Source organism: Lonchura striata, chromosome 2 (genome assembly GCF_050655825.1).
Source record: "Lonchura striata isolate lonStrDom1 chromosome 2, ASM5065582v1, whole genome shotgun sequence".
NCBI classification, from domain to species: domain Eukaryota; kingdom Metazoa; phylum Chordata; class Aves; order Passeriformes; family Estrildidae; genus Lonchura; species Lonchura striata.
Genome location: NC_140704.1, coordinates 108,394,713 through 108,407,364, shown reverse-complemented (window position 1 = coordinate 108,407,364; position 12,652 = coordinate 108,394,713). Strand labels below are relative to the sequence as shown.

Genomic DNA, 12,652 nt, shown 5'->3' with positions numbered 1-12,652 from the left:
ACCATAGATAACTCTTTTTTACTTAGCTAGTTCCTGTTAGTAACAGTCCTCAGCTTGCTTTCACTTTAAGTTTTCTTTAAGACATAGCAACATTAAGCACAAAGAGTTGGACTCTGACATTGGGGCATATTGCTCATCTCACTGACTTTCCTCATGTTATCTGTCCTGATGGATGTGCATATTCTCAGTCAAAATCATACTCTCAGCATTACGTGTGCTGCTGTGTGTGAACTCTCCCCCAGGCTCTACTTTCTCAGTAGTGCAAAGTCTGTGTGCCAGGGTGTAGCATGGAAGAGCTGAGGGCAGTGCACAAACAACATGTTGCAAAGCACATGATGATGTAGTCATGGTGTGTGTAAAGACACACCTCCCAGGGCAGGCTGGTTTCTTTAGCTCAATGTATGCAGAGGCTCAGCAGGACATGACTGGGACAAAAGTAGTGTCTGATTTCTCTCATCCTGCTATTTGCACTGCTCTAAATGACTGGGGTGCCTTCTGGAGCACAGCTGCCACCCCACCCCACTGCCAAACAAGCTTAGGGGGTGAGGATGCCTCAGCTCTTCCTTTGCCACACTCAGTCCTTGTCCCTCTCACATCCCACAGCCACATGTGTGCTTTTAGTGCCTGAGTGGCACAGGGTCTGCCTCTGATAAAACAAAACTCCTGGAAAGTGAGGCAACAGTCTCAGGGGAACAAAGACAATTAGGATGAAGGCACATGCTTAACCAGAGAGGGAAAAGCCTGGAGCCTGGGAAGGGCAACATTGCCATGAGGGAGTGAGGCAAAGACAACCCCATGGAAGTGTGTCCCTGCTGTGCAAATGGTCCATGTGAGCTTTCCTCACCCAGCACATCACTGTGTGTGTAAGAAACAGAAGGAATCTCAGGGCTTGCATAATTTCTTAAAACAAAGCAACTGAAATGCTACAGGAAGCAAGTGGGAGTGTGAATAGACATCAGGCTGCACTGCTTTTGTCTCACTGTCAGCTCTACAGAAATTTTAAACCACCACTTGACTTGCCTGTTATTAACTAAGAATATCTTAGTCTAACATGGAAGAGAGAAAAGTATCTCAGCAGCTGTTAAAGAAATGGCTGAAAGGATGCAAAAGCATTCTTTTTTGGAGAAAAGTCTGATAATTTCTCAGCCTAAAGCAACTGGACAAATTTGCCTTAAAATCTGTCACAAGCAGAAGTCTTATTTAAAATATTTCCATAAGCACCGATAGCTATTTTAGGCATTTTCCAGTGGTTTTACATCGTATTTATACAGCACCACAATTTACTGGCAGCACTTGACAGGCAGTCCTTAAGCAGTTGCTAAATTGAGGACTTGGAAGAGTTTCTCTTTACCTTGTACCAACACATTGTCTTACCCATACATGGCTGTGTTCTGTAAGGCTCTTATTCAAGCAACTCCATTTCCCATGGAGTTATACTGGCTGCTGTTATTCTGTTTCTAAGCAGAAGTTCCATTAATTTCTGCTCAGAAGTACAAACAGCTGAATCGCAACCCCTAGCTGTAATATATATTTTTCTTGAAGTGTACACAAGGACCCAGAGTGTCCAAAGCATATAAGATGGCTTCCTCCTTAAGGATACTTTCTGCAGTGATCTCCCTTGTCTGCCTGTGCCTTCTGGAAGCTGATGCACAGCTGTGTCTGTGCTGTTACCTGATACAGTGCAAAAAACTTGATATGATCTATGTCCTGAGGAGCTTATTTTGTGACATTGGTAGCGAACAAACAGCATGGAAGGGTCCTCAGAAGGGAAGGGTCAGGGCAAGTAAGGTCATGCGACAGCAGCAAGGTTTTGTGATGACAGATTTTTAGTGTGAAAATATAATTAGAAGATAGCTGGGAGGAGCAGGAGTGAACAAGGGTTTGTTAGGGCTGTCATTAAGCTATCAAAAGGTGATTCAGTATGTTGAGAAGAGTAGAGCCATTGAGAAAAAGATGAAGAAAGAAATGAGAGAGATTATGTAGGCAAAAAGGCCATTTCTGTAGCCAAGGATTGGCTGGGCTGAGAGGTGCAATGTGGGCTGAGTTGGAAGAGGTGCCAGCAGTGCATGCACTAAGCTGAAGATTTTAAAATGCAGGCAAGAATTTTAGTACCTGGAATGAAAAAGAAGAGACTAAAGTAGGATAACATGGGACCACATTTAGGTCTTATCTTGTTGTGTGCATAAAGATTAATTATGTAATCCAATATTATTTTCCCCCCATTTTTTCAAGTAACATTCCAATAAAAATAACCAAATTGTACTATTACCAGGGTATAATAAATGTCTGTGGAATTGACAAAAATACCATACCAAGAGTAGAAAGCATGTTCAAGTTTTGTCAAATGTTCCAGGAAAGAGGGAGAGAATGAATTTCAGCAGGAAAATTCTGTACACATAGATCATTACAGCTGAATTTACTACACTTGCCAAATTTGTTAACCTTAAATTTAACTCATGTTAAATATAGTTGGAGTAAAATTGGAGAATCTTTCAAATTCTGGTTTTCAAATCAGGTCAAGTGTGCTAGGTGAGTTTTAAAGCCTGTTCTGCAGAAGAAGCAAAGCCAATATGATACTTATTTTCCAGCTCTAATACAGACTTATTATATAGACCAGTAGCCTGAAACCTGGGAAGAGCACCAATAATATACAAATGTACTGAAAAAGGGAGAGAAAAAAGATTATCTTAAATTTTTCAATTCCAATCAACTTTCACTTGAAATTACTATAGTGACCTCCTTACCTGATGGTGGCAGGAGCTTTGTGACCATAGACTCATAGAATGGTTTGGGTTGGAAGGGGCCTCCAAAGGTCAGCTAATCCAAGCTCCCTGCTATGAGCAGGGACATATTCAACGAGATCAGGCTTGTGCTACCCCACTGCATGCAAAGCTCTTCCCTACAGATATGATTGATACACTTACTTGGGAATTGGCGTTCATGGCTCAGAGCAAGCAGGCGTTTCATTTCTGCAAAAGACATAGAAGAAGTAATATGAGGTGTGTGCATGCCTTTTGTATCTGAGAGACACAGGAGCAGAGAAAAACAGATGTGAAAGCAAACTAGGCATGCTTAGTAGGCATTGTGTCTACCTTCTTCATCAATTGTGTAGCTTGATGAAACTCCATCAGTGTCTGTAACAATACAAGAGTAAATTCCCAAATCATCTTCTCCAAGATCCTTAAAGGAAAGTTTTGACCTATAAGGGAAAAAACCCCATTATGATGAAAAGGTGAAATCCATTGGAACCAAACTCCTCCTTTCTGTCTATATTACCAGGTATGAATAGCCTTGTGTTAGCTTTTGCTCTGACTGATCAGACAAATGTTTGGCTCTGTCAGCTATAAATCAGAGTAAGTCCTACCATGTGTGGTACAAATGGTGATGGCACCAAAGGAAAAAAAGGCTTGTTGTCAAGGCTTTGATGACCCTGGAAGGATACTGTAGATACAGGTCTATTCAGATTCCATGTGGCAGCACCATGACTGTGGTGGGCCCCTGTTTCTTTCAGTATGGCTACTGGCACTAGGAGAGCCCATAGGCCCTTCATGGGCTGAACCTGTGCATTCACTCTGTCTTCCTCTGGGAAAAGCCTGAAGAAACAGAGTAGGCTTGGAGACATTATATAAGTTACTAAATCAGGCCATGGCGATGCCATCATAAGAAATCCTTGCTTACAACAGCAGTTCCAAAGAATACAGCTCCATTACAGGGCAAAAGCATTTTTTAAGAAGCCAGATAATTTTATTATTTGGAGATATAAAGTAATAGGAAAAGGAATAATCATCATCATCATCATCATTATCATCATCATCATCTTCATCTGCCTTGACTGACAGGTTATAAGGTGACAGGGCACAGATTTTCTCTCCCCATGCCTAAACATCACTAGAGTGCCTGCAGGGGAGCTCTGACTAATTCTGTGCAAGCTACAATTTCCAAGTGGTCTGGGTATGGATTTACTGGAGAACAGCATTCTCAGGAAGTAACCATCAAGTAGCAGAGACAGTTTTAGCTCATCCTGAGGTCATACATTAAAAAGGATGGATTTCTGTGACAGTCTAGATCTTTCAAATACAAAATTATTGCTACCCTTGAGGGTCTTACTTTCCGCCTTTGGTATCCATGTTCAGTCGAGGGTCATCCTCAATTGGTTCATAATTCTTGGACCAAATGAACTTAGAGTCTGGAGACATCTGATCACATTCAAAGTTCAAGGAAATTACTCCATTGTCATCTACATCAACCACCACTTCCTTGGTTCCTTAAAGAGCAGAACAAGGCAATTCCAGTTTCTCAGAGAATTCAGCAAACAAATTTCTATAGATATCATTCAGAGAGTGGATTAAGCAGATCCTTGCCATTTTCTCAGCTGGAACATAAATTGCTGCACCCATCGATATCTCTGGTCTTTGATTTACAAGAACAGTTCTTTTTCTAATCCACAGGTTAAAACACATAATAAATCGTTTTATTATCACATTTACACTCGTGAATCGAAGCATACACGAGAGTTGAAATATTTCCTATGAAAAAGCCTGAAGGGGGTAAAAAAAGCAAGACTCTAAATCCACTAAATGTATAAGCTATTAAATAGCAATATTTTCCATGGTAAGCAGTAGTTAGAGATTTCATTATACAGCATAGATTTCCTATTCTCTAATAGGGTAAGTACTATACAGGGAATAGCATGCAAATGTGATCATTTGAAGAGTTGAAGAAGAAGAAGCAGTCAAGTTGCCCCAGCAGCAACAATGTGACTGAGGCACATTTTTGGTGACACTGGCTTCGCTCAGGGAGGTTGGTTTAATTGCTGTGCTTGGCATCCAGCCCTGCTGCCGTCTGCACCATTAATCCTGGGCCCACAAAGGGAGTGAATATTTGCAATTAGCTGCTTAAGTCACCCACCCAGTCTTGCCAATGCCTTCAGTCATTGAGCTGGATAGGGTGACCCAGTTTCTCCTTTTGAAGGCCTTGGGGGTGAATCCTGGGTCAGCAACCTGAAGGCACCTCTATTCTGCTCCCTCACACCCCAGTGGAGCTGAGGGAATTTCATCTGGGATTTGGACAACCCAGTGATCTTGTCATCTGTGGCATTAATGTTCATTTCAACAACTTGTCTGAGAATGTCAGAGAGAGCATGTGCACTGAGAGGGGCTGGAGAACATCCAGCTTTCTTTTCTGAATAGCTCTGAGCTGGATCTCGCATCTGAATAGGGCACTCATGTCCCATTACTTGGGCTAAGACAATTCTAGACTGCCCAGAATACTAATGACACACTTTCTCCACAAAGTATTGTACTTCAAAGACAAGAGCCTTATTCCTGACACTGAAATGGAATGCTTTATTTTCAGCATAATTCTTAGTGACCCTCAAGCATAGTAGGAGATTTCTGTGTTTCATTGTCCTAAAACTATACACGCCTTTTCCAGCACTGCGAGCAGCTTCTGTCATGACAATCTGTGTACACACAGCTTTCTTAATCTTCACACTTTGCCATAAGCATTTAATGAAAGATGAGATTAATATTCCCATTTTGGTACTGTTATGTACCAGCCTTTGCAGTAGTGAAGCACATTAAGTACCAATATGTGATAAATGAATTCTGAGACCTACAAATATTTTACTAGGCAGCAGTATATTTGCAAAGTTTTGTTATAATTTAATTTATTATATGCAAAATTCATCACTTGAATTTTCCTTAGTGTTTAGTTTCTTCTAAGTCATTAGCCATTAGCCCATGAATCTTTTGATGGCACTTTATGTGACATGGAAAGAATTACAGCCGTAAAGGTAATTTGAACAATAGAGTCTTTTACATTTGCATCAAAGCATTCTCATTATGGTAACAATGTATAGCATTTATTTCCAGAAGTGATGATGGAATTTACCTCTAATATTTATATGAGTAAAAAAAAATAGTCTAAATTACTGGCCACTTTTGAAGACCTCACTCCACCTATCCTGCAAAGTGGAGCCAAAGAAGCTGCCATAGTACTAGCAGTCTTAATTTCCCTCCTCTAGATAGCTTGGTGGTTTCAATATATTATCCAGAGCTTCTCTTAGAGTCATAGTAAGAAATAAAATACTTACATGTCATATCACGTCTCCATTATTCTGAGCATTTTATTACATTGAAAGAAAATAAATAACAGACATCTTCCACACACCAGAGGTAATGGGATCACTTTGAATACAGCCAGTCAGAAAAGTTGAATGGGACAACTTCCTCAATTTCTGAGGTTCAAGGACTAAGGGCAGGACTAAGGGCAGCACTACAGAAGAGTTGCAGTCTGCTCTTAGATTTTCTTTTTTTCCTGCGAGATCCACATATGCTGAAGTGCTTTTGTCAAACACCAAAAGTACAGATCAAAAGTAGTCTGGACTGGTATGTGTTTACAAATTAAACATGGTTTTCAATGAAAAGAAAGTGGATGCAAAGTATTGAATAATTATATTTACACATTTATTTAGATAAAGTCAACTGGCACTCTTTGTATGAAAGCAGCTATTTTCATTCCAGATATTACTAGATTGCATTCTTTGATTAGAAATCTCAGTTGTCTTGCAATTTTACACATTCACCAAAAGTAGCATTCCAGCAGGAACTTTCTAGAGAAACCTGACAATATTTTGTCTCCATCCAAGATGGCAATAGAGGTGTGATTTATTGGGCAGCACCAAGGTATCTGTGGTAATTTTTATAAAATGGGGTAATTGTTCTTGACATTTTTGTGGTTAGAGTGAGAAAGGTGGAAGCCTGATCAAGAGGCTATTTTATGAAATAATTGTTTTTAATAAGTTTTTTTCTTTTCTTAATACCTTTAAGAAGCTTAGTGTGGTGGATTCTGTATCAGCAGATCTCAGCTCAAAATATGGGTCAAGTAGATTTGTACATGTAAGTAATTTTCAGTTTCCCTGAGTATTCACTGGGTTAAATCCTCACTTTCTGGTGATCCCTCAGACATCATATGTATGAACCCTCCCTCTCTAATGGTGAGGTCTATAAACCCAATGTTCTGCTCAAGTTCACCTCTTTTGAGTGAACACTGAACACAGTGTACAATTTTTTTTGTTATGTTGGTCATCTTCACAAGAGTGTTTGTAATTCTTCTCAAGTGTAGTAACATGGTCAACCCTTTATTTAAGGCACTTGAAGAGTGTTTTCATAACAATGTTTTAGCAGAAGTATGATGCACAGATACTAACCCCCAGTGAAAACAGATTAGCAAAGTCAAAATTTAATATTAATAGTGGCTTAATTCTCTTATTAGAAGTGGCTGCTGTATATAGCTGTTTTCAGGAATAAATTTTTATGGTTTGCCTTACTCCACTTGAAGATGATAGAAATAGATCTGGTGTTTCAGCACCACCAAATTATGTTTCCTATATGTTTCAAAGATCCTTTTTCAAACCCTTCTTATTCATAAAATTACTTACCTTCTTTTTGTCCTTGTATCCCAATCCTACATGCATTCAACTGACCATCTACTCCTTCCAGACTCTTTTTCCCATCCCAGCTCAATAGCAGTCACCCCAGCCTCCCTACTCTTTACACACCCAGCTTCAGACCTCCTTTTTCAGGCTTTCTTGACTTACAGCCTCAATGAGGTCTAACTGAATACTTGTTAGAATTTTTGCTGCCCTGGTCATAAGGATTGGGCATCTATGAGAGCTGAGCAGCAGTATGTAAAAATTAGCCTAGGTGTCAGAAACTGGGAAAGGATTCCAGGGAGATGAAGTCTGCAGGTGTAGGAAGGGAATTGTCAGAGAAGAGGGTGTATGATGGATATTGGTTGAGATGTAGCCCTGTACCTTCTTACATCATACTAACCTTATACTAGATGTGTTTTAAATACCTGGGACTTCGTTTTTGCACCTTGTAGGACCCTGCACTTCTAAAATAGTCTATAGACAAGGAAGCCACAAGTCCATACTTGGGTTTTCTGGCGGGGACTTGGTGACAAAAAAGTGTTGTCTCTGATCAGTCATCTCTGTTACTTGTACAGCTAAATAAACCCCAGGGTTTCCTGAAGTTCCAGGTATGGAGATTATGCCTTTGCACAGGTTGCTGTGTTTCTTGGTCATCTTATAGACACACTGGAGCCAGCCTTCAAGGATGATTCCAACAAAGAATTTCACTACTGAAAGTGGTCTACAAAGTCACTACACTGTGCTTTTAAAACCTTTATTTTAAAGACCAAGAGAAAAAAAAAGTATTTTCTTTTATCCTTTCCTGAGGCACATTATATAAGAAAAGGAGAATGATAAAGCATAAACAATTGGTTTAATACAGGAAAGGCAAAATTTCCGTCCGTAATATTGTTTTGTTGAGCTGATCTTACTTGGTCCTCTACTTTTGCACCTACCTGTAGAGACATGCAAATCTTACAACTTTATTGTATCTTTATATTCCTGAACCTGTAGTTACGATAAGAAAATCTGTTCTGACCTTAAAATGTACCAGACAATGAACTTAATATATGGCCCACAACTCATATCTTGCTTCATAAAAAAGGTTGACTTGAGAAGGATCAGAGTCTTGGCATGTAGCCTACAGGTAAACACATTGCACAAACAGGAACCTGTGTAAATATGATGACAAAGAGGAAATCTTGCTAACAAACCTGGTCGTGTTTCAGCTATGACAGCATCTGTGACATCTGATGGCTTCCCAACGCCAGCCTGATTTGTTGCCCGCACACGGAACACGTAGCTCACACCTTGTGTCAGGCCACCAATCTGGAGGAACCAAATATATACAGTGGTGTGTTGCAAAACATTGATTTTAATTTCATGCTTATTAAGATCAGTCTGGGTATTTGACAATTCTATTTCCTTTCTTGTTTTGTTTCTTTTCCAGTTATCTTATTTTTTTTATGTTCCACTCCAGAGTGACATGACTAATCTGTGTGACTTGCTCCTTCCTTGCGTGCATGGTTAATGTTCAGGCAGTGTCATTGCTGTCATTGATTTCTTAGCAAAAAGAGCACTGGTTTTAGAACAGGATGTTTTTAATTCATGTACATTGACCTCTGAAACATCATAGTCTTTTACTGCAGATAAATGCTGGCTTTAAAAAATTAAATTATCAGGGTAATAAGTGCCAGCCACACCTATTTAGAAACAAGAGGGGATTTAATAGTACAGATTTAATTGCAGTGACTTGAGGTATTATACTGAAATTATATCACCTGGGGATACTCCTATAAAACATATATTAAAGGATCACACTTTAAAATTACTTCTCTTTCAAATATTCTGAAAAGTATAAAAATAGCAAACCTACTTCAGACTTATCTCTAGAACTGAGATACTGCTGACTACTTATTTCAAAGTCATTTCACAAAATTATGTATCATATGGCCTACTGAGTATTCCTTTAAGTGGAGCCATGATCAGCTCAGGATGATGCTGTCAAAACTGAATTCCCGAAGGTTATGCTGCTATGCCATTATTTGAATCTTCAGCTATTTACCTTCAAGTATTTCTTTTGAAGGGGCTTCTCATTGACACTTCTCCAGCGTTCCTCCTTTGCTTCAGTTTCCTTCATATCAACATAATAACCAACTATGGGACTACGACCAGAATAAACTGGCTCCTTCCACAGTAAAACCAGAGAGTCCTTCCTAACTTCTGTGCATTTGACATCATGGGGTGGCCCTGAAATGTAAAAGTTGGGGTTGTGGTGTCAAAATAAATCCTGAAGGGACCAATGCATATGACTCCAGAACCAAAACCAGACAGAACCGAGAATTGTACACAGAATTTATATAACATTTAGCTCCTCTGTATCATACCTAGACCCAATGTACAAAATACAACCCATGCCAATTAAAAAGACTAACCCAAAACACAATCTAATTGGTTGAGATTGGTATCTTGATCAAATATTCATGAGCTTACAAAATGGACAGATAATCCCAAACTCCGGGAAATAAATTAATTATTAAGCTAATGTGCTGCTTCAAGAACTGGTCTAAAGTCCACTGGAGTCAGTGGAGGTTGTGTTCATTAATTTCAATGAATGGTAAAAGGTCATGGATCTGGCATTGTAGTGATATATTTAGACAAGGGTTACAAGACCCCATTCTTCTCTGCCTTGTATCTTAGACAGGTATTTATGTCTAGGACTTAAACTAGAAAGCAAAGTGCCAGACACAGTAGAGGAACAAAGATGGAAAGATAAAGAAAACTAAAGAATCTGCTTGTAAAATGCTACTAATTCAATAGGGATTATGTAAGGCACTACTCTAATGGTACGAAATCAAAGTGCTGACAATTCAAGACTGGCCATGAACTTCAGTGTCCCAGTGATTCCCCTGCAAAATGCCTGCATTAGATAATCAGTCCCAGAGCACCCTTGGGCTGTGTCCCACTCAGGATCCTACCAGGAACAGCAATGGTCCACTCTTCACATTTGAAGGGCTTGCTGGGTTTGGAGGGTGCCCCAACCCCCGCCAAGTTAGCAGCAGCCACCTGGAACTGGTACACCATGTTTTCCTTCAGGTTTTGGATCTGCAGGATCAATAAGATGGTACTTATAAACTTTGGATTAGGACTTCAGAAGAAAGTCACAATGGGAATTGTTAGAAACATGAGCATGCTTTTAAATTTGCCTGAAGATGGAAGCATTATTGACATCTTAACATGATAATTATCTTGGCTTTTCCTCTGATCAGTGATGGAGCACACATGAGTGATCTTAGCACACTCAAATTGCAAGCTCCTTTTCCTTATTGATAGCCATTTGGTAGCCAGGGAGGAAACAAGGTACTGCTCAACAATCGTCTTAATCTGTCTTGTGGTATGGAGCAAGTTCACTTAAGGCAAGTGTTGTCCTCAGTGTGGGGTGAAACTCAGTCCTGGCACTGCTTTTCATTTCTAAAGCAGCTCAACAAGGTTGTCTCTAAATTGGGTCAAGAACTGATCACAAAAACCAGCTGGCACAGAGCTGGTTTTAGCACCAACAAGCACTGGGATATGTCCCCAAAACCAGTAGGAATTCCATTTATTATGAGGGCCTGACTCACAAAATATCAGACTATGTCAATGAATTTGATGTTTGAAGATGACAATTGGTGCCAGACTAACAAGTAAGTGTACAAGCAATTTTGCAGAGAAGTTTAATAGGGCTAAATAAATTTACTATCATGGAATTCAAACCCTCTGGAGTTAACCTCTTACCCTGTATGCCCTCTCAGTAACAGCTTTAATGTTGGCCTCCTTCCATTTCCCAGGAACTCCATCAACCACTTCCCTATAGTTCACATAGTAGCCGGTGATTTCAGTTCCACCAATGGCTTCAGGTTGTTTCCATCCCAGCACCATCGAGTCACGGACACTCTCGAGTACCACGATGTCATAAGGTGGAGATGGGGCAGCTGTTTCAATGTCAATGACATGTGAGTAGGAGGCAGAATTTCAGGCTTGCTTTCACTTACCGTATTCAGGCGGCTCCTACCCTGCATTTCCTAATTAGGACAATATTTATGTGCTCAAGGGAAGTTTCTGGAGCTGGAATAAGAAATGAAGGATGAAAGCTTCCACAAACCAAATGCAAAGTCCAAACTGCATAGGAATTAGTTTTCAGGATGCCCTGTTTTTGAAAATCAGGCTGATACATAGCAAAAGAATGTGTTGCAATTGCAGCTCTGATGCAAGTGATCAAGACTCACTTTAGTCTGTGAAAAATGAGGAACTAAAACTAGCATTGCAGGACAAGCAAAAACATTTGAGATGCAATGATTTGTTTTCTTTTGCAGAAAGCAAACCCCTTTTCACATTCATTGTGGTTTACTTTTTAAAATAAAAATAGTCTCACATTCTTTCCTCTCAAGAATTTCCTTTACTTGTTTCTTTTTTTCTTTTAGATTTATTTACTGTGCAAATTGTATCATTGCACCCGTCATGTGGTCTTACCTTAATGGAAGGCAGAGTGATCATAGGCACTGCAGTATGACCAGAAATGGAATATGTCTGTTACTGGAACTTGCGTTAAAAAAATATGTGACATAATCCTCCTTCTTCAATTTTTTTAACAATACAGAAATAATTCACTTCATCCAAACCCACTTTCTTATTTTTCTTCTGTATCTAGTAGGAAAATGCTTGCCTACATCCAATATGTAACATAACAGTGAAAAGCAATACTTGTGCCCCTAAAGTCATACTGTGGATGGAAATTCCACATCATATATGTTTCCTTTTGTGTGTAATGTTTTATATTGGTGTCAGCTAGGCCTAGGTGCCCTTAATTTGTTTTCTGTTCAACATTTTGTGTCTCACTTCAGAGGCCTAGGAAGGGGTTTAGTTCCTTGGCCAGGTATCAGGACTCAAATGGAATTCAAGCCCCACATATCTTGGACAAAATGAGTGTTTAGGTATTGAAACTTAGAACATGATTTTGTGCATGTGCCTGTAACTTTATAGGTTTTCCTCCTTACATTGCACTATTAGTCAGAGATAGAACACTATTCATTAACACAGTGTATCATCAGGCAAGATGTAGCTTAAGCTAAAATCCACAAAGGATCTTCATATTTTCTAACAGAACACAGATTTTCATGCTTACCATCATAATCAGATTTTGTTTCCTTCCCACATATATAAACCAGAGAACTAGGTAACCAGATTCCTAACAAATTACTG

At 39.5% G+C, this 12,652-nt stretch overlaps 1 protein-coding gene across 2 annotated transcripts in view; it reads right to left on the bottom strand.

Annotated features, from left to right (window-relative positions):
- MYOM1 (myomesin 1) overlaps positions 1–12,652 on the bottom strand; it is a 73,646-nt gene that overhangs the window by 21,067 nt on the left and 39,927 nt on the right. For both annotated transcript variants that reach the window (XM_021551514.4, XM_077784125.2), the window contains 7 exons: positions 11,189–11,385; positions 10,393–10,519; positions 9,480–9,664; positions 8,629–8,743; positions 4,108–4,264; positions 3,093–3,199; positions 2,925–2,969 (listed from right to left, as the gene is read on the bottom strand). In XM_021551514.4, coding sequence (XP_021407189.2) covers positions 2,925–2,969; positions 3,093–3,199; positions 4,108–4,264; positions 8,629–8,743; positions 9,480–9,664; positions 10,393–10,519; positions 11,189–11,385 — 933 coding nt within the window. The remainder of the gene's footprint in view (positions 1–2,924; positions 2,970–3,092; positions 3,200–4,107; positions 4,265–8,628; positions 8,744–9,479; positions 9,665–10,392; positions 10,520–11,188; positions 11,386–12,652) is intronic.